Source organism: Emiliania huxleyi, assembly GCF_000372725.1.
Source record: "Emiliania huxleyi CCMP1516 unplaced genomic scaffold EMIHUscaffold_80, whole genome shotgun sequence".
NCBI classification, from domain to species: Eukaryota; Haptophyta; order Isochrysidales; family Noelaerhabdaceae; genus Emiliania; species Emiliania huxleyi.
The window spans coordinates 428,589-447,097 of NW_005196020.1; the positions used below are offsets into that span (position 1 = coordinate 428,589).

At 64.9% G+C, this 18,509-nt stretch overlaps 2 protein-coding genes across 2 annotated transcripts; both read right to left on the minus strand.

The window, feature by feature from the left end:
• Nucleotides 1-3,059: 3,059 nt before the first annotated feature.
• EMIHUDRAFT_359372 (hypothetical protein) lies at nucleotides 3,060-4,379 on the minus strand. Its single transcript, XM_005759353.1, has 3 exons — nucleotides 4,255-4,379; nucleotides 3,923-4,067; nucleotides 3,060-3,351 (listed from the first exon to the last, which is right to left on the minus strand). Exons 1-3 carry the CDS (start codon nucleotides 4,369-4,371, stop codon nucleotides 3,131-3,133), a joined length of 483 nt encoding a protein of 160 aa, XP_005759410.1. The 5' UTR covers nucleotides 4,372-4,379; the 3' UTR covers nucleotides 3,060-3,130.
• Nucleotides 4,380-13,845: 9,466 nt separating this feature from the next.
• EMIHUDRAFT_68570 (hypothetical protein) lies at nucleotides 13,846-18,236 on the minus strand (the record flags this gene model as incomplete). Its single annotated transcript, XM_005759354.1, has 2 exons — nucleotides 13,846-14,193; nucleotides 17,430-18,236. 2 exons carry the CDS (start codon nucleotides 18,234-18,236, stop codon nucleotides 13,846-13,848), a joined length of 1,155 nt encoding a protein of 384 aa, XP_005759411.1.
• Nucleotides 18,237-18,509: the final 273 nt, after the last annotated feature.

The window sequence follows — 18,509 nt, forward strand, 5'->3', positions numbered from 1 at the left end:
CACTTCCCCCCCCCCCCCCCCCTTCCTTTCTCCTCCTCCCCCCCTCACCCCCCTCACCCCTCTCCTCCCTTCACCCCCCTCTCCCCCTCACCCCTCTCACCCCCCCCCCTCCCCTGTGCAGAATCGCTTGCCGCCGACCCCACCGCCGATAGTAGCGCTCGGTACACAACTCTTACCGCCGCGACGCAGCGCCGACTCGGACCTCCCCTCCGCCTCCACCTCCGCCTCCGCCTCCGCCACCGCCCGCCGCCGCCGCCGCCGCCGCCGCCGCCGATGCGGCGCCGGCCACGCACACCAGCCCGTCGCGGAGGAGCGGCGCGGTGGCAGGGCGGGCGGGGCAGGGCAGGGCGAGCGGCTGCGGCGGCGGCGAGGAGGGGAGGGGAACTGTCGCGGAACTGTCGCGGAACTGTCGCGGAACTGTCGCGGAACTGTCGCGGAACTGTCTCGGAACGGTCTCTGGAACTGGGTCGCTCGGCGGGCCGTGAAATTTCTTTTGCACGATCGTCGGCACACCGGGGTTGGACAGGCTGGACGAGAGACGACGGCTACGGTACTGGGAGATTTGTCTTTGTTATTGCTAAAAAAGCACATTGATTACCGCGCGCGCACACGGAGGGTCCTCTGCCCTCGCTGGCGCGCGGTCGGAGCCGCATCGCAAGGTCACAGCTCCTGCCGGGTGGGCGCATGGCACATCTGCTTGCACGAGCCTCCAACATCTGCGCCCTCGCGAGGCTTTAACGGAAACGAGCAGCTCCCTCGCCGATGGGTCAGCGCGCAATCCACCGCCGCACCAAAGTGCTCCGCTGAGATGAGGGCGAGGTCCCCCGGCGGGATGCCCTCTTCTCGAGGTGGCGAGTTGATACGCGCGTATCGGTCGCTCGCGTGGTGCACGAGCAGGTCCTCGAGTCGATCCACCGGGTAGGCAACCTGAAGCCCTGCACCGGGTCTCCTCGTAAGCCAGAGCCCCGCGTTCCTCTCCCTCAGCGTCTTGTGCGGGCCCAAGCTGTGCGGGGCCGACCAGTTGTGCGATGTCTGCGAACGGTACTCCGCCGTCGCGGCAAGCATCTTCCGCCTAGAGAGCAGGTACAAAACATGCCAGCGTAGCCGGACATCGCGAGCAAGTACGTCCGGTTTTGAATCTCCACCACGCCCTTGGCGACTGGCCCACTGAGGAGAGTCGCATTCAACCGACGGGAGAAGGCGGAATAGGTGGAATCGGTAAGAAGCCTTTTCCCGTTGTTTAGCTCATACCGTCGAGGCAACACGATGAGTGCGCGTTCGGCGACCGCGGCATTCTCCCTGAGCAGCAGGAGCAGTAAGCTCGGGGTGAGCATCAGGTCGTCCTCTGTGTAGAGAAACCAGTCGTGCGAGTGACTACCCATTGCCGCCGCAAAGAGCACGCGGTGCTTCCCGGTGAGTTCGAATTTGACGGAGTGCGGCCAAATACGCACAGTGGCGTTCGCCCCCGGCAGGGTGTGGGTCCTGTCGACAACGACGTCCATGCGGAGCCATGAGGCAGCCCGCTCTCCGAAGAGGTGCAGATGTGCAAGGAGTGCCCGCAGGTGGTGGTCACTGCTGGTGCCATACGATGCAATCGCGACGAGCAGCTTTACACACAGGAGTGGCGGGCAGTAGTCGGACGCACTGTTGGAGTGCGCCGTGGTCGAGAGAGGCGAAGCCATTCGGGCATATACACTGTGTTCAGCGAGAAGACGAGTGGGGCTACAAACTTGCTATTGTGCAATTTGGACAAGCTTGTATGGCAGCCAAGGCGCTCGGCCGTGCGTGGGATGCGAACACGGTCGGGGTGCTGCTCGATCAGTACCAGGCGGAGCACGGCATTGCGGCTCTGCGGCGCGTGCAACCGTCTGAGCGGACGGCGCGGCGCTTCGTGCTTGGATACTACTCATGCCCACACCAGGACCGCCCTCTCACTTTATCCGCCCACCGCCCGCCTTCGCCACCACCCTTCGGACCACCATCTTCGCAGGTCGGCAATCGATTGCACGAGATGCTCAACGCCTTTGCCCTCGCCGTGGTCTCGGGCCGCACGCTGCTCTGGGACTACTGCAACCCGCACTCCTGCACCACTGACACGGAGCAAGCCGCCTGCGACTCAGTCTTGCAGCTGCGAGGGTGGGTGCCGTCCTCGAGGCTGCTCGAGGCCTGGACCGGAGTCGCACGTACGCCCCTTCGCGCCGTACACGTGTGTGGCGGTGGCAAGCGCTGGAACGACTCCTTGACAAGGCTGCAGCTGCGGACGTGTGGAGTGGACCGCCTGAGAGAGCCTGTGGTATCATTCGGCGTGCTGGAGCGATTCGGAGTGCTCGGCTGGCTCGCGCACGCCCCCCTCTCGCCACCCGCGCGCGCGCGCTACGTGGGACTGATGCGCTTCGGCGAGGCGCCGGCTTACGGCGCCTTGTTTGAGCGCCTGTTCCAACTGCGGATGCCGTTTGCCGCGTCTCGAGCGCTGCAAGCGCTTGCAGCGTCCACTGTTGTCCTCGGCGTGCACGCTCGCCATCGCAGCCAACGCGATGATGGATCAGATGCAATCAGCTTCACGGCCAGGCTGGAGGCGGCAATGGCTCGGGCCGGCTGTATTAACGCCACTTGTTCGATGTGAAATCACGAACCCTGCGCCTGCTGGCCATTTCGAGACATTCGCCAAGAACGCTAGCTACATGGGAGGGCTTCGTGAAGGATGGATTGAAAAACATTCGAACAAAGAAGAGGCGACGGGAGGAACCGGCAGAGGATGCAGTGACGTGACACACACACACACACACACACACACACACACACACACACACACACACACACACACACACACACACACACACACACACACACCGCTCACCCACGCGCACTGGGCCTTGCACTTTGAATGCCGTGGGGCTCCTGTCGTCAGACGTGGAGACGCGAGGGTTGCCCCCCCTTGCCCCACCACCTCGTGTGTGTGTGTGGAGAAGTTTACCCCTTAGAGTAGCCTTACCCCTTACCTTACCTTACCACGGGCACGGCGGCCAGCGTGAAGGGGTCCACCTAAAATCCGCGACCCCGAGGCGGAAAAGGTGGAAAAATACGAAGAAGCGATGCAACTACTGCCCCACCGATTGTACTCTATACGTTCTTAGTCCCTCCGCGGCGCGTACGAGTCCAGCGCCGCGCCGTACGCTTCCGCAACGCTGGAGCCGATCTCCGACGCGGCGGCAGCGGCGGAGGCCATCACGGCCATGGCCACCTCTGGCGTCGCGGTGTCGGCCAAGCGCTGCCCTAGCAGCGGCTCGCCCCGCTCGGCGAGGGCGTCCGTCTCGCCCGAGCGGCGGAGGGCGAGCTTGAGCATCGGAGGACCTGGGGAGGGGGCCCCAGGGGCGAGGGAGGCGTCGAGAGGCGTGTGGATGGTGGCGGGGAGGCGCCCCAAACAGAGCGGCAGTCTCGGGCGCATTTCGGGCGCGTCTCGGCCACGCCTCACCCACGAGCTGTATCTCGGCTGTATCTCGGCTGCAATCTCGGCTGTATCTCGGCTGCAATCTCGGCCAAGCCTCACCCACGAGCTGTATCTCGGCTGTATCTCGGCTGCAATCTCGGCTGTATCTCGGCTGCAATCTCGGCCAAGCCTCACCCACGAGCTGTATCTCGGCTGTATCTCGGCTGCAATCTCGGCTGTATCTCGGCTGCAATCTCGGCCAAGCCTCACCCACGAGCTGTATCTCGGCTGTATCTCGGCTGCAATCTCGGCTGTATCTCGGCTGCAATCTCGGCCAAGCCTCACCCACGAGCTGTATCTCGGCTGTATCTCGGCTGCAATCTCGGCTGTATCTCGGCTGCAATCTCGGCCAAGCCTCACCCACGAGCTGTATCTCGGCTGTATCTCGGCTGCAATCTCGGCTGTATCTCGGCTGCAATCTCGGCCAAGCCTCACCCACGAGCTGGTTGAGGACGATGGACGCCGCGAGCGCAGACTGCAGCGGCGCCGCCCACTCGAACCTCGCGCCAATCTCGTCCACCAGGCCGAGCGAGACGCCCGCCTGCGTGACGAAGCCCAGCCAGCCAAAGCGGCGCATCGCCTGCGGCAGGCGTGTCGTCGTGGTCCGTCGGCCACCTTGCCATGTGTGCGTGCTAGCCTCACGGCGTGGAGTGTGCTGCAGCCCCTCGCCCTGAGTGTGCTGCAGTGTGCTGCAGCCCCTCGCCTGAGTTGTGCTGCGCGTGCGTGCCCCCCCCCCCCGGCCCGATAGTCTATTTTAGCATCGCCACCTGCGGCGCGCCCGAGCTCGCCGCTCCCGCGGCGGTGCCTGCGGCGATCGCGCCGAGGCGGGCGGCGAAGAAGGCGGTGGCGGCGGGCCAGGCGCGGCGCAGCACTCCGAGCTCCATCGAGCCGCCTAATCTCGGATCCTCTCGGATCACCTCGGACAGTCTCGGACAGTCTCGGCGGCGCGGCCACGCAGGTCGCGCGGCCACGCGGGGCTGCTGCGAGCCGCGCCCGTCGTGGTGAAGAAGAAGAGGAGGACTCGTGGCATGGCCCCGTCAATCAGCGCCGCCAGCTGCGCGCCCCGCCCTCCTCCCGCCCGCCTGAGCGGTCACGTCCACGACACGTCCACGACACGGCCATCTAGACCTCGCGGAGCTCCCGCCGCGGCCGGGGGCCGGTCACCTCTCTCTCTCGCCGAGCTCCACGTCGCCAGCGTACCCTTCCTCCGCAAACTTCCGCCGGAGGCCGCGAGGCATGCTACACGCCGTGGAGAGACGCGCATTAAGGCCTGGGATGCAACGCCGGGTCAGTCCAGACTTTGCCGCCGCGCGCAGCGCGTCCGCGTTGCGGCCGGCGACGCCGGCGACCATGCAGGCCAGCATTGGCTCCACCCAGGGCAGCGACCCGCCCGCCGCCTAACGGGCAGAGGCACGGTAGACTTCTCCACACACACGAGGTGGTGGCGAGGACGGTGGCGGCGAGGGCGGTGGTGGCGAGGGCGGTGGTGGCGAGGGCAGTGGCGGCGAGGGCGGTGGTGGCGAGGGCGGTGGCGGCGAGGGCGGTGGTGGCGAGGGCGGTGGTGGCGAGGGCGGAGTTTGCCTCTGCGCCGCCGAGCCACACGCGCCGCGCCGCCGGCTCCGCCCAGAAGGCGGCGCCTCCGAGCCCGAGCAACGCGCACGTCCGCGCCAGCCGCCAGCCCGCAGAGCTGCGGGGCAGGCGGAGGCAGCCGAGGCAGGCGGCGGCGCCTGCTAGCCCGAGAGCCACCGAGAGAGCCACCTGCACGAGCATCCGCACCGCGACGCCGCATGCGAGGGCGAGCGGCGCTCTGCCCGCCTCCTCGCCCTCGCGCAGAGGCGCCAGCGCCTCCTGTGCCGCCTCGGCACAGATGGCAAAGAGGACGACCGCGAGCAAGTCGGTGACCATGGTCACGCCCAGCAGCGTCTGCGTGAACGGGCCGTCGGCGCGAAGCTCTGCCACGAGCGCGATGGCGCTCGATGGCGACCGCGCGATGGCCACGACGGAGGAGAGCAGCGACGCGGCCGCCAGCCGGTCGCCGGCGGCCAGACCGATGGAGGCGGAGGGGCCGATGAAGACGTACGAGCAGCAAAACACGAACGCGAGCGCCGACGCGCAGTTGGCGACCGCGAGGTGGCCAATCACCCTGCCGCTCTGCCGCACAGCCGAGGGCTCCAGCTCCGCGCCGGCGGCGATGGAGATGACGCCGAGCGCCGCCGTGTGCAGCGGCGCGAGCACGGCGAGCGCCGGAGGAGTGAGCCATCCGACGGCACGGGCGGCGGCACCGGCCAGGAGGTGCACGGTGATGAGCGGCAGCCCAGTCGCACCGCTCACACGCGGCGCAAACGCGTCGAGCGCGCCGACGAGCGCGGCCGCGCAGAGCAGGCCACCTGTCAGCGGAAAGGCGGCCGAGCCTGCAAAGTCCATCGCCTGATCGGCACGAGCTCCCAGCAGCTTGTGTGTGTGTGTGTGTCGCTCGCGCGTGCCGTCCTACTCTGCCGCGTCCACCGATCCGCGTGGAGCCCCACCACGTCGGACTTCTTGGAAAAGGGAATAAAGCGGTTGCTGTCAGCTAGCTTTCGACCGTTACGCAAAAGCATGCGCGACTTGCACTCTTTCGTGCCACTCGCTCGCGGGTGCGCGGGGCATGGCCTCCCGCGCGGCTCGCGCTCACTCGGCCTGCCTCCGCCTCACGGCTGGCTGAACACGCCATGGGTCCGCCTGGTGCGGCGCTGCTCGCTCGCTGCGCTGCAGAAAGCTGCGAGAAGCAGGGTGGCCTCCTGAGCTTGAGCATGGCGCAGCGCGGCTGCTGGTGCTCGAGGGCGGCCGTGCAGTGGCGTGAGGGCCTGATTGGTGGTGACCTCGTGCTGCTTCAGCGTGCGCAGCATGCTCCCTCACCCGGTGCTGAGACATGCTGGTGGGCGACTGGCGCCAGCTTCTCAGTGCTGTCCCTGGCGTTGTGCAGCATGTCGCAATACTCCTGCTGCGCTGACCGGCGCGCGGGGCGCGTCGTGCCGCGAGTGGAGCGAGAGGCTCGAGGCGCGCGGCTGTCGGTCAACCCTGCGGCGCATGCGCGCCGCCAAGGCTGCTCGACAGGCGACTGGCATTGTGGCGACGCGGTCGCCGTTACTCCAACTTTGCTTTGCCGATCAAAAGCGCCCGTCCTTTGCTTTTTAGCCGCCGAAATCTAGCTGGGTGTTTTTTCTTTATAGGCGTCTGCAACTTCCAAGCTGCGTATTCTTCTTGTATTATCGTCGAGTAGTGCTCCGTGGGGGCAGTATGTATTCTTGTAAGATGTGCGTATTCTCGTCTCACTGGCTCCGAGTAGAAAAAGAAAGAAAACATGTACACTTTACTAGCTCCGAGTAGAGGGGGCGTTCCGCCGCTAGGGGACACCCAAAGCGCAGAACTAACCCTCGGAGACCCGTGTTTACTTTAAGGCCCTTGCCCTGCGAATGCGCGCCCCCCCCTAGCTAGGGGTCAGGGCTCTCTAGCCCGTAGCCCGATGCCGATCATCCGGCCCGCTGGATGCGCTTCTCAGCTCACCGGCCCTGGATGTGAGGTTGCCGACTGCACTCCAAGTGCTCCAAGTGCTGTCTCGAGGTTCTCGAGGTGGATACGAGTATCCTTTGGCCGCGTTGGGTAGCGCTCGGTCTATCGAAGCGATGCACTTGTTTACGTTGCCCTCGGAGCTTGACACAGAGCTCAGCGCGCCCCACAAAACAGGAAGAGCCGTTTAGGCTGAACAAGGTTTTCCTCTCGCACCCCGTCTCTTTTCCTTTCCTTTTTTCTCTGCAGCACCCTCTCTTTTCCTCTCTATTTTCCCGGGAAAACCATCAAAAAAATTCCGGGCTCTGAGCCGAGTCTGAGGCTGGTTTGGGCCCAAAATCAGCCAAATCGGCAAAATACCGGGTATTTTGCGGGTATACCTGGAAAACCCCGGGTATACCTGGAAAATATCCTGCGACCGCCTGGGTATCGTGCCGATTTCCTCAATTTTGCGTCAGATTTTGCCCCAGACCAGCTCTCAGACTCAGGGAAACTCGCGAGTTTCCAGAATGGAGCACCAAACACCCTCTGTTTTCCCTGGAAATTTCCGGAAACGCAAAGTGCTGGGGACCCTCTGTTTTCCTTTTTGTTTGCCGGAAAAGCTTGTGCAGGCCAAAGAGCCGTCCGGCAAGAAGAATCTCGATATGGAGCGAGAACCGTTAGAGGTGCTCCGTCCGAGAGGTATCAAGACTCCGTCATGACGCGGTAAGATCACTCCAAAAATGACCGCGCAGATGTCGGATCTCGTTGAGATCTTGCAAAATCTGCTCTTCCCGAGCCGTCGGTCCCCGCGCGGGCGGCTCCGGTGGCCGCCGCGCCGTCGTGCATCGAGAGAGAGAATAGCACGGCGCAGCAAGCAGAGATCGAGAGCGGGCCGGGGAGCGCACCGTGCGTTCACAGCCTCGACGTTCAGAGATCAGCAGGTCGGCGACCGCGGAGGGGAGCACCCAGCAGGTCACATGAAGCAAGCCCGCCTCAGCCCGCTCAGTGGGCGAGCCCACATCAGCCTGGTCGACCTGCCCACCGCCATCCTTGAGCTAAGCCTCGGTTTGCTCGACGCGCGGTCGATTGCGCTGGCCGGAGGCAGCTCTTCCGCGCTACGCAACGCGGTGCCGTTCGCCAAGCGCATCGCGGTGTCGAGGCTCGACGTCGCGCTGCAAAAAGCAGATGTGGAGGCACTGACGCTCGAGAGACTGTTCGCGCTGCAGGAGCAGTGCCCCCTCGCGCCCGAAATCTTCAAGCGGCTCGCAAGCGGCGACGAGTCCACCGCCGCTGCCGCCTACTCCTCCTCGCTCGAGCTGCAAAAGGAGGTTCTCGCGATGCACCTGTGCGCCATCATGGACCTGCTCGCCCCGGGCCGGCCGCCGCTTTCCCACCGCCGCGGCCTCGTCCTCGCTCGCAAGCTCTCGGCCCTGCCCGTCTGCGTCGACGCGCTCACGCCACTCGTGCGGCCGTTACTTGACGTGGAGCCGCCGGTCGTGGAGGTCGAGCCGCTGACCGCCAGCGCGATCGCGTGCGTCGGCGCCTTTGACGTCGACAGACACGCGGACGCCATCGCCCGCCACCTAGGGTCGTCGCACCACACGTGCCGCATCGCCGCGCTCTCGGCCCTCGCGCAGAGCGAACAGGCGCCTCCCCCCTCCCCACACACCACACCACCCCCCACACCACACCACCCACCCTTCCTCTGCTGCGCCCCCCCGGCAACGCTCCGGCGACAGCTGCACCGGCTCCACCTGGAACCCTGCCCCCCGCCCCCCCCTTTCCTCTTTGGATGTTTCTCTCCCCTTGCCCTCCCCCCCCCCCCCCCCCACCACCACCACCACCACCACAAAGTCCATGTGCACGATACTGTCGCGCTTCAAGCCCGTGATGATCTAGATGATGAGGACGCACATGGCACAGATAGGTAGGTATCCGAGCATTGTATCCTGTCGTGCTTCAAGCCCGTGCGAGCATTGTGTCCCCCCAGCGTACCGCGTTAGTGTAATATGTTCGAACGAGCGTCTTCTCCTAGTACTGGGCTGGGTTTTTAGGCATTGTGGGGTTGGCACTCCCATCGACCCTCATGACCTCCTGCGGTCTCTGAGATGGACACCAGTGGGTGTGGGACCACAACCAGGATACACTCGAAGGCTGGGTAAGCAGTAGAGGTCGATACTCGACGCGTCCCACATGGTCTGTGTCGCTGTCGGCACGCTGTCGACAGGACGTCGAGCGACACCGGTGGCAGTGCCACCCAGGAGTGGTCGGGCGGTCTTCCGTCATGAGAGAGCCACCATGTGATCCGTATGATGATTCCTGACAACCGCCTCAGTCAACTTTTGTCACAGTTCCCGCTCTTAGAGGAGCTGCGGGTCAGTTCGACAGCTGGAGCTGTGTCGCCGGCGTGCGGCGGCCTGCCTCCGGAGGTGCCTCTGAGGTGGACATTTTTTGGTCACCGTGAGAGAACGCGTTCGAATTTTTACTCGGGAGTTTCAACTCCACACGCGCACCGGCCAGGGCTACAATAGTGCCAGTGAGGCGGAGGCGCGAGTCGGAAGGCCGCGACCGTCAAGTGTTCCCGTCATTTTCCTACAATCGCTGTGAACCCAGCCACGTACCTAGAGACCGCACTATGTCAAAACCCCGGTGACGCCACTGGATGAAATGCTCCACTGGGGGCAGACTGGGCCCCCGGAACACGCCTGCGCGGCGGCGAGCAGTAAATGAATAAAACGGACACCTCTACTATAGGAGATGGGTAAAAAGGAACAGGTCCCCGCCCTGCGGTCTTTGTGCAGGGTTCTTCGCCGTGAAGAGGCGCGGAAAGCTGATTTTTTTACTTTTGGACGCATTTCGGGCTCCGTACTGGTTGACGCAGAGCCGCACGCGCCGACCGGCGCCGTTCGCGACCACGAGGGCGGATGCTGGGCACTGAGGCACGGCTGGGGCGAGGCGGGTTTGTGGTTGTGCGATGTGGGACGAAGGGAACATGGTGCATGCGATACGGAAGTTTGGGGGACGACGATGGTCGATGGGCTGGCGGTTTGGAGACGTGTAGACATAATGGCCGGCTCCCCCCTCGGGGGGGGCAGATCATTTTACAACACACGCACCCCCACCTACTATCCACACCTGTAGGTCGGGCTGCCGAGGGGCTGTTGTGGACTCTAATACAACTGGCTAACCTCGGAATGTAACACCAGAATGGCTGTGCTGGCTCCTTCACAGCCATCTTACCTAAGGATGGCTGAGCTAGCTGCAGTGCAGCCACATCCTTCAGCCCGATGGCTGCAACACACACACGGCAGCCATCCTTGGTAGACATGGCTGGAGACGCACTACCGCAGCCACACCGCCCGCGGTGAGCCCTCTTGGCTGACCTGGCTACATTGCAGCCATCTTGGGAAAGATGGCTGGGGGACAGCCATTTCAGCCATTTCAGCCATCTACTATGGCTGCGTCATAGAGATTGAACCTGGTTTCATTGAGGACCTCCCGCACCTGTCCTGACAGAGTCCTGACAGAGTCCTGACAGAGTCCTGACAGAGTCCTGACTGACAGAGTCCTGACAGAGTCCTGACAGAGTCCTGGCGGGGTCCTGACGGCGCACGGTCTTCACAGTGCTCACAAAAAAAAACTCGGACCCACGAAGACAAGGAGCGCGCGCCAATGGCCGCCTCCGTGACACTCCCACCTCCTGGGCCGGCGCGGGAGTTTTACTGCCGAGTTTCTCCCGGCCGGCCGCCTCCTGACACGCCCACTGACCGAGCCCATCGAAAAAAATTCGGCGCGCCGCACTGCTCTGACCCCTGCTCGCCCCTGCTCGCCCCTGCTCGCCACTGTCGCCTCGGTTGCCGAGGCTGCCGCGCACCCGCGCGCTACGCGACTACGAACTGCACCAGCTGGGCTCGAACCAACGACCAAAACGTCCCCGACCCGAACGCTGCACCAACTAGGCCACACCGCAGGCTCGATATGCAATACGCACAAAACTGGCCGCTCATAAAGCACTACTCATTTGCCGAGGCCACGCGGCGCCCCTCCACAGCCAGCCTACCCTCCTATCGCGCCACTCGAAGCCCCGCGGCCGCCTCTCGCCTACCGCGCTGCCCTCGCCTGCCACCGCACCGCCCGCGCTCCAGAGTAAAAAAGAACATATAGATAGAGAAGCGGGGTTTGCCTGCGGCAGCTCATCTGTGCCGGCCGCGTCTAGCACCATGCTCATAACGCTTTTTGTCTCCGACCCTCGACGCAGGTTCTTCTTGGCATTGGCACGCTCTTCGCCGCCGACGATCTCATACGTGGTCCCTTGCATCTCCGCTGCGTGAACACTCCATTCTTCTACCACGAGCTCGAGTGTGTCGGCCAGCGATCGAGAAGTTGCTTGTTTGGGCCGTGCGACATCGAGGAGAAGCTGCAGCATCTTGACGGCATAGCCGTCGCCATCGTCGGGGCCCTCATCAGCAGCGGCTCCGCTCTCGCCCACCTTCCTCTTGCCGCCACGGTGTCGGAGCGTCGAGAGCATCGTCGCTGATGGGCGCGAAACGGACGGTGCAACTCCGACCCCACCCCCTCAGCTGCGGGGAGAAAAGACTTACCCGTGCGTACAGTCTCCTCCACCAGCCCGCTCGCCGCGTCGCTAAGCCGCCGAATAGGTGCGGTTCTCGGGGCCCAGCCGGAATACTCACAGAATGCACCCCTCCATCATGCACACGCCGCGCGGCGGGAGGCGGAAGGGGACAGCTCCGCAAATTCATTGATTACAGCGTCACCCCACTCGATAGGGTCCGGGAATGGGGAACATCTCCGAGACCTGCTCGGCGTTACCTGCCGTGAGTCCCATCGCATCCCGCGCGATGACTATGTTGTGCCGCTGTGTGAGCGCCTCACGTCGGGCCTGCTTGTACTTACCGATCAGCGCATCGTTGTTTGGGCTAGCTTTGAGCTGCAACATGAGGTCTTCCATTTGCGCGAGGCTCATCTTGAGCTTTCGCTCGGGGTTCTTTGTGTTGGAGGCCTGGTCCTCGGAAAGCTGCTGCTGGAAGACCTTGTCGAAGTCAAAATCTATCCTCCGCGCTGGACTGTTGCAACGAATGTTTCTACTCTTTTGCTGAGCGCTCAACCGCCACGCCCGCGATATCAGCATGGTTCCAAATTTCCGCGTCCGTCCGTCCGCGCCGAGGAGAGTTAATTCAAGGTCGCCTCCCGCTGTAATGTGACGATGTCGTCGCACTGCGGGCTCAACGAGGCGCCGCCACGCGGCGCCGACTGACTGGTCCCCATGTCCCATTCCTCGTAGAGCCCTGGGCAAAGAAACCAACCAGCACCTCAACCGGCTTCCCTGAGCGTCACTCACAGCTCGGTGATCGCGCCGGCCGGACACCACTGTAACGTCCGTTCCGGGCATTTGAACGCGACCATTGCGGTCATTCCGCCTCACTTCTCTCGTCTGCCACAGCTTGCTACAGAGCTCGCAGCGCAGCATCACAGGCCTGTAGCCATCGTCGTCACCGTCCCTGAGTTTTATCGTCGGTTCGGCAAGGCGAACGTAAGCACGTATTTGCATGCGAACGAATCGAGCGGTCATGTGCCGACAGTGGCAAACCACGTAAGAGAGGATCATGGACCACTGCTCAAGTACTATGGAGCTTCACTGGTTCCACAGGAAGCGACTTGTGTCGTCGGAGACGACGACAAGGTGTTCCCCCGCTTTTTCCTGAGCAGCCTTCACAGACTGCGCCGCAGCAGTAGCGCTGATGTGGTGTGGAGTGGCGGTCCGCGCTGGCCCGTGGCCACGCTCACGCCCACATTGTTCAGGAGGAACCCGACGATGACAGTGAAAGGCTTCGCTGGCGTCGCAGCAAAGTGCGCTGTGTATTTGCACGGCTCCGATTTTCCCGCGACCCTCGCTGCTTCCACAGCGATGACATTGTCGCAACAAAAGCCCTCTTGGACGATGGCTGCGTGGTCAGGCAGGTTGGCGGCATCCGTCTAGGGCCCACGCCGTTTAACCACGACAGACACAGCCTCTTTCGACTCCACGCAGGGAGAAACTTCTCTTTGGACCCATCTTGTGGCCAGGCGCTCGGTCTAACCGCCGCCAATGCGACGGGGCCTCCCGGTCTGGTATGAGGAGGTGAGCGTTTGCGTTTGTGCCCCGTCTGCGCCGCGTCCTAATCCCCCCACTTGTATGTTTCCACTTTCTGCTGCCGCCTGTCCAGCAGACGCCCAGATTAGGTCGAACTCGCTGAGAATAGTCCGCAAGAGGGGGGGCACTCACGCTGAACCTTCTTTTCTACAAGGCTCCGACACTCACACACGTGTCACTTGGCTCAAGAGCGAAGAGGACGACCCCGGCTCGAGTCGTCGACCACCCCCATAAAGAACCCTGCAGCTGAACAGTAATGAGCCATCCCTAGAACCTGTAGTAGAACCCACCAGCATCTCTCGAGAGTCGAGTTAGATTGTAATGTGATGTAGCATGCATCGTCTAAGATAGGACTTTAGAATTTCACAACAAAGCTAAGGATTTTTTCGGGAGGGTTCGGTCTGCAGTGTGCCAGTGGCGCTGGAGTCACCGTCATCCGACACCCCGAAACGGGGAATGCGCGCGCACGGCCGCGTTTTTTCGGTATGCCCTTTTTCATCATATCAAGTGCTCAAGAAAACAAACACTTGCGACCTAAAGCCGTCAGGTGCTCAACGCGGGTAGCCGCCTGCCCAGCCAGGAGAGCTCTCGCACCCGCTTTCGAAGCCATTGCGGGGTGCGGCGCGTCGGGGCACCACGCAACGTGAGAGGCGGCCACGTGCGAGCTGGTCTCCGTGACTCACTTCTTCTTATTCTTCTTCGCCGCCTTGGCCACCTCCTTCTCCGCGGCCGCCAGCGCCTTGTCGGCGGCGACGGCGGCGCGCACGCGCGAGAGCGTCCCCCACGCCGCGTCGCGCACCGCCGGCTTGAGGTCGCCCGGGTGCAGCGCGCCGGCGGCGAACTCGCTCGCCAGCTGCCCGCCGTCGGCCTTGCCGAAGGCGCGGTCGCCGCCGTCCTCCTCGCGCCGCTTCACCTCGAGCGACGCGCCGCAGCCGAGGACCAGCTCGCGCGCGACCGCGAGCGGCGGGCAGAACGCCGTGTTGCCCGGCTCGCAAAACGCCTTCTTCATCTTGCGCTGCACGTCGGGCTGCCCGTCGAGCAGCAGCAGCTCCGCGTCCGCATCCGCGGCCGCCGCGTCCGCCTTGAGCGCCAGCGAGACGCCCTCCACCACCCGCACCTGAGGTAGGGTACGGTAGGGTAAGGAAAACTTCTCCACACACACGAGGTGGTGGGGCAAGGGCCGGGCTAGTCCCTCGCGACTCCACGTCTAGACGACAGGAGCTGGCACGGCATGAATAGTGCAAGGCCCAGTGCGCGCGGGTGAGCGGTGTGCGTGGGTGGGGGGGGGGGTACCCGCACCTCTGGCGGCGACAGCCCCGCCGCCTTGTACGCCGCGCAGCCCTCCAAGTACGCCACCGCCAGCTCCAGCGAGCGCGCGTCTCGCGGCGAGCTGCAGCAGAGCACGCGTCCCGTTCCGGCGGCGGCGCCGAGCGCTAGCGCGTCGGCGACGGCCATGAGGGTGGCGATGACGAAGCCCACCTGCTCGCTGTTCTCGTCGGCGGCGCGGATGGCGCCGAGCGAGTGCGCGCGGCCGGCGTTGATCACCTGCGGTGTGAGAGACGCCAGCCTCGGGGCGGGGAGTGCGGTCTCGTGCGGAGTCTTCAGATCACCGCGTGGGTACGAGGGGACACGAGGACAGTGATTACAGCCGAGTACGGCCGAGTGCGGCGGAGTGCGTGTCCTCTCGAGCGCTGGTTGGAGTACACGAATCCGCCTTCCGCTTCTACCGTCGATGACCGAGATCCAGTAGTTTGACGGATCGGAGAGGATCGCCTCGGACTGCCGCCGCACCACGACGCCCGCCATCAGCTGCGGGTCGAGCGCGCGCAAGCAGCCGACGAGCAGGTCCTGCGCGGCGCAGATCGCCTGCGCGTGCCAGCGGCGGCACGGAAGTGTCTCGAAAGTGTCTTGGAGGTGTCTCGGAAGTATCTCGGAAGTGTCTCGGAGGTGTCTCGCGCCTTGAGGTCGTCGGCGGTGGTCTTGCCGCCGCTCACGCAGTTGAGAGAGAGCGCCGACCTGCGGCGCGAGACATGGGGAGATGTGGGGAGATATGGGGAGGTGTGGGGAGGTGTGGGGAGGTGTGGGGAGATGAGGGGAGATGGGGCGAGATTGTGGGGAGATGAGGGGAGATTGTGGGGAGATTGTGGGGAGATTGTGGCGAGATTGTGGGGAGACTGTGGGGAGATTGTGGGGAGATTCGACCAGTCGCTCAGCCAGAGGACGCGCGTCCACCCGTCGGGTGCCGCGCGCAGGCAGCGCAGCAGGTCGAGCGCCGCGCCGGCGGTCGGGCTGAGGGAGGGAGGCGGCGCAAACACGGCCCACGCGGGGCCGTGGCCGTCGGGCAGCGCCTGCAGCCTCCGCAGCGGGCTCGCCCGCAGCTCCTACGCGTCGAGAGCCGAGTGGGGAATGAGCGAGGTGCTCGCGGGTCCGGCCCCAGCTGGCGCGCGGCGAGGGCGGTGGCGGCGAGGGCGGTGGCGGCGAGGGCGGTGGCGGCGAGGGCGGTGGTGGCGAGGGCGGTGGCGGCGAGGGCGGTGGCGGCGAGGGCGGTGGCGGCGAGGGCGGTGGTGGCGAGGGCGGTGGCGGCGAGGGCGGTGGTGGCGAGGGCGGTGGCGGCGGCGGCGGAGGCGAGGGAGGCGGCGACGAGGGCGGCGGAGAGGGCGGCGGCGGAGAAGGCGGTGGCGAGGGCGGAGGCGGCGAGGGCGGAGGCGGCGAGGGCGGGGGAGGGCTTGGCGGCTTCGGCTCCGCCGTCCAGCCCGTGACTCCCCATACCTCCCCATACCTCCCCATATCTCCCCATACCTCCCCATACCTCCCCATACCTCCCCATACCTCCCCATACCTCCCCATACCTCCCCACACCTCCCCACACCTCCCCACACCTCCCCATACCTCCCCATACCTCCCCATACCTCCCCACACCTCCCCACACCTCCCCATACCTCCCCATATCTCCCCATATCTCCCCATATCTCCCCATATCTCGGCTCGCCTTCGGCTCCGCCATCCAGCCCGTGATGGTGGACAGTATGGTCGCCGCCCGCTCGTTTGTGGCGAAGTGCTCCCGCACGGGCTGCACGAGCGCGTTCACCGCCTAAGGTCAGGTGAGGTCAGGTACACGTCTCCACACACACGAGGTGGTGGGGCAAGGGCCAGGCTGGTCCCTCGCGTCTCCACGTCTAGACGACAGGAGCTGGCACGGCATTCGAAGTGCAAGGCCCGGTGCGCGTGGGTGAGCGGTGTGGGGGGGGGGGAAGAGAGAGAGAGAGAGAGAGAGAGAGAGAGAGAGAGAGAGAGAGAGAGAGAGAGAGAGAGAGAGAGAGAGAGAGAGAGAGAGAGCGTGCGTGTGCGTGTGCGTGTGTGTGTGTGTGTGTGTGTGCGTGTGTGCGTGTGTGCGTGTGCGTTGACCGCCTCGGTCAGCCCCCCCTTGAGGTCTGCCTCGCTGAGTGCGCCAGACACGAACGCGTCGTGCACCGCGCGGTAGTCGCGGAAGCAGGTGCCGCCCGCGCTGAACGTGGCGCCGGGAGGCGCAAACACGATGTGCTTGACGTAGTCGAGGCACGGGTTCCTGCGTCGCGAGTGCGCAGACCTCAGCCTGCGGAGAGGCGGTCTCGTGCCGCGTCTTCAGAGCACCGCGCGTGCGGACGAGGGGCTACGAGTGCTGTGAATACGGCGAGTGCTGTGAATAATGACGCGCGGAGGAAGAAACGGCGGGCCGACTACGCGGCCCTCTCGAGTGCTAGTTGGGCGACACGACGTCCGTAGTCAGCCTCTAGGCGCCCGTTCTTGAGGTCGTCCTGCACCAGGTGCATGCTCTCCTCCTCCGCGCCGCCGCCGCCGCTCGCCGCCCCGCCGTCCGCCGAGCGCGGGCAGTACGCCTGCGCCAGCTTGCGCGCCACCTATGGGGAGGGAAGAAGTCCGACGTCTCTCTCTCCCCCCCCCCCCCCCACCACCACCACCCCACGAGGTACGGTGTGGCGGCAGTGACGGTGTGGTGGCGGTTGTGGGCTTGCGGCGACGGCGGCGGTGGCAGGGACAACCGCGGAGGAGGCGATGGCGGCGGTAGCGACGGCGGCAGGGGCGACGGCAGGGGGGGCGGCGGCGGCAGCGACGGCGGCAGCGACGGCGGCAGGGGCGACGGCAGGGGCTGGACGGCGGCGGGGGCGACGGCAGCAGGGGCGCGACGGCGGCGGGGGCGACGGCGACGGGGGCAGTGGCATCTCGGCGGCGGAGGCAGTGGCATCTCGGCGGCGGAGGCAGTGGCACCTCGGCGGCGGAGTCCTCCATGAAGATGGCGGAGTCCTTGTTGCTCTTGGACATCTTGACTTGTCCTTGCGCGAGGCCGTAGAGCATGTGGTGCGAGAGGATGATTGGCTTGAGCTTGATCCCGGCCGAGTCGCAGTACTCGCGAGCGAGCATGTTGACCTTGCGCTGGTCGACGCCCAGCTGGCAGATGTTTGCGCCGAGGAAGAAGATGTCGGTGCACTGCATGATGGGGTAGAGCATCTGCGCGGCGGTGAGCGTCCCCTCCTTGCGCCCCATAATCTGGCAGCACTTTGAGACGCGCGCCACCGTGAAGCGGCGCGCCACGTCCAGAGCCAGCGTCCAGTAGCGTCCGGCGTGCTTTGTGATCTCGTCGGCGGCCCACTTGAACTGCACGCGCGACATGTCCATCCCCGCCGCCGTCCACACCTCGATCAGGTACTCGCCGACGAGCTTGATTCGGTCGAGGTCGCCGCCCATCTTGTCGTTCATCAGTGCGAACCAGTCGGCCACCCAAAAGATGAAGGTGCCGCCCGCTGCGGTGCACTTGTTGACGTTCATCGCCTTGAAGACGCCCTGCGCGATGTGCATGCGGCCCGACGGCTCAAAGCCGTCGTAGAGGACAAAGCTGGGCTTCTTGGCGACGAGCGAGCGGAGCTCGGCCTCGCTCACGCACTCCTCGCCCACGCTGAGCAGCAACGCCGCCTTGCGCTCGACCTCGCCGTCCACCGCGGGAGAGGACGCCGCGGCGGGCGCTGACGGTGCCGCCTGTGCCGCAGCGCCGGGTGCCGATATAGTGCCTGCTCGCATGTCGCACAACAGCGAGTCGACGAGCGTGGAGCTGCTGGCCGTGGAGCAGCTGGCCATCTGGCGAGTAGAGGCACACGCACGCTCTCCGAGGTCTCTCGGAGCAGAGCCCCGTCGAGTCCTCGAAAGAGGTGGCGTGGACAAGAACAAAAACCACGGTGTGAAGAGTGGGCGCGCCACCCAAGAGCCTAGGTAGGTGCGGATCGGCAAGGCGCAAGGATCTTGTTGCCTTATTATAACGGCGATGCCACCAGCAGCAAGGGACACGATGAACAG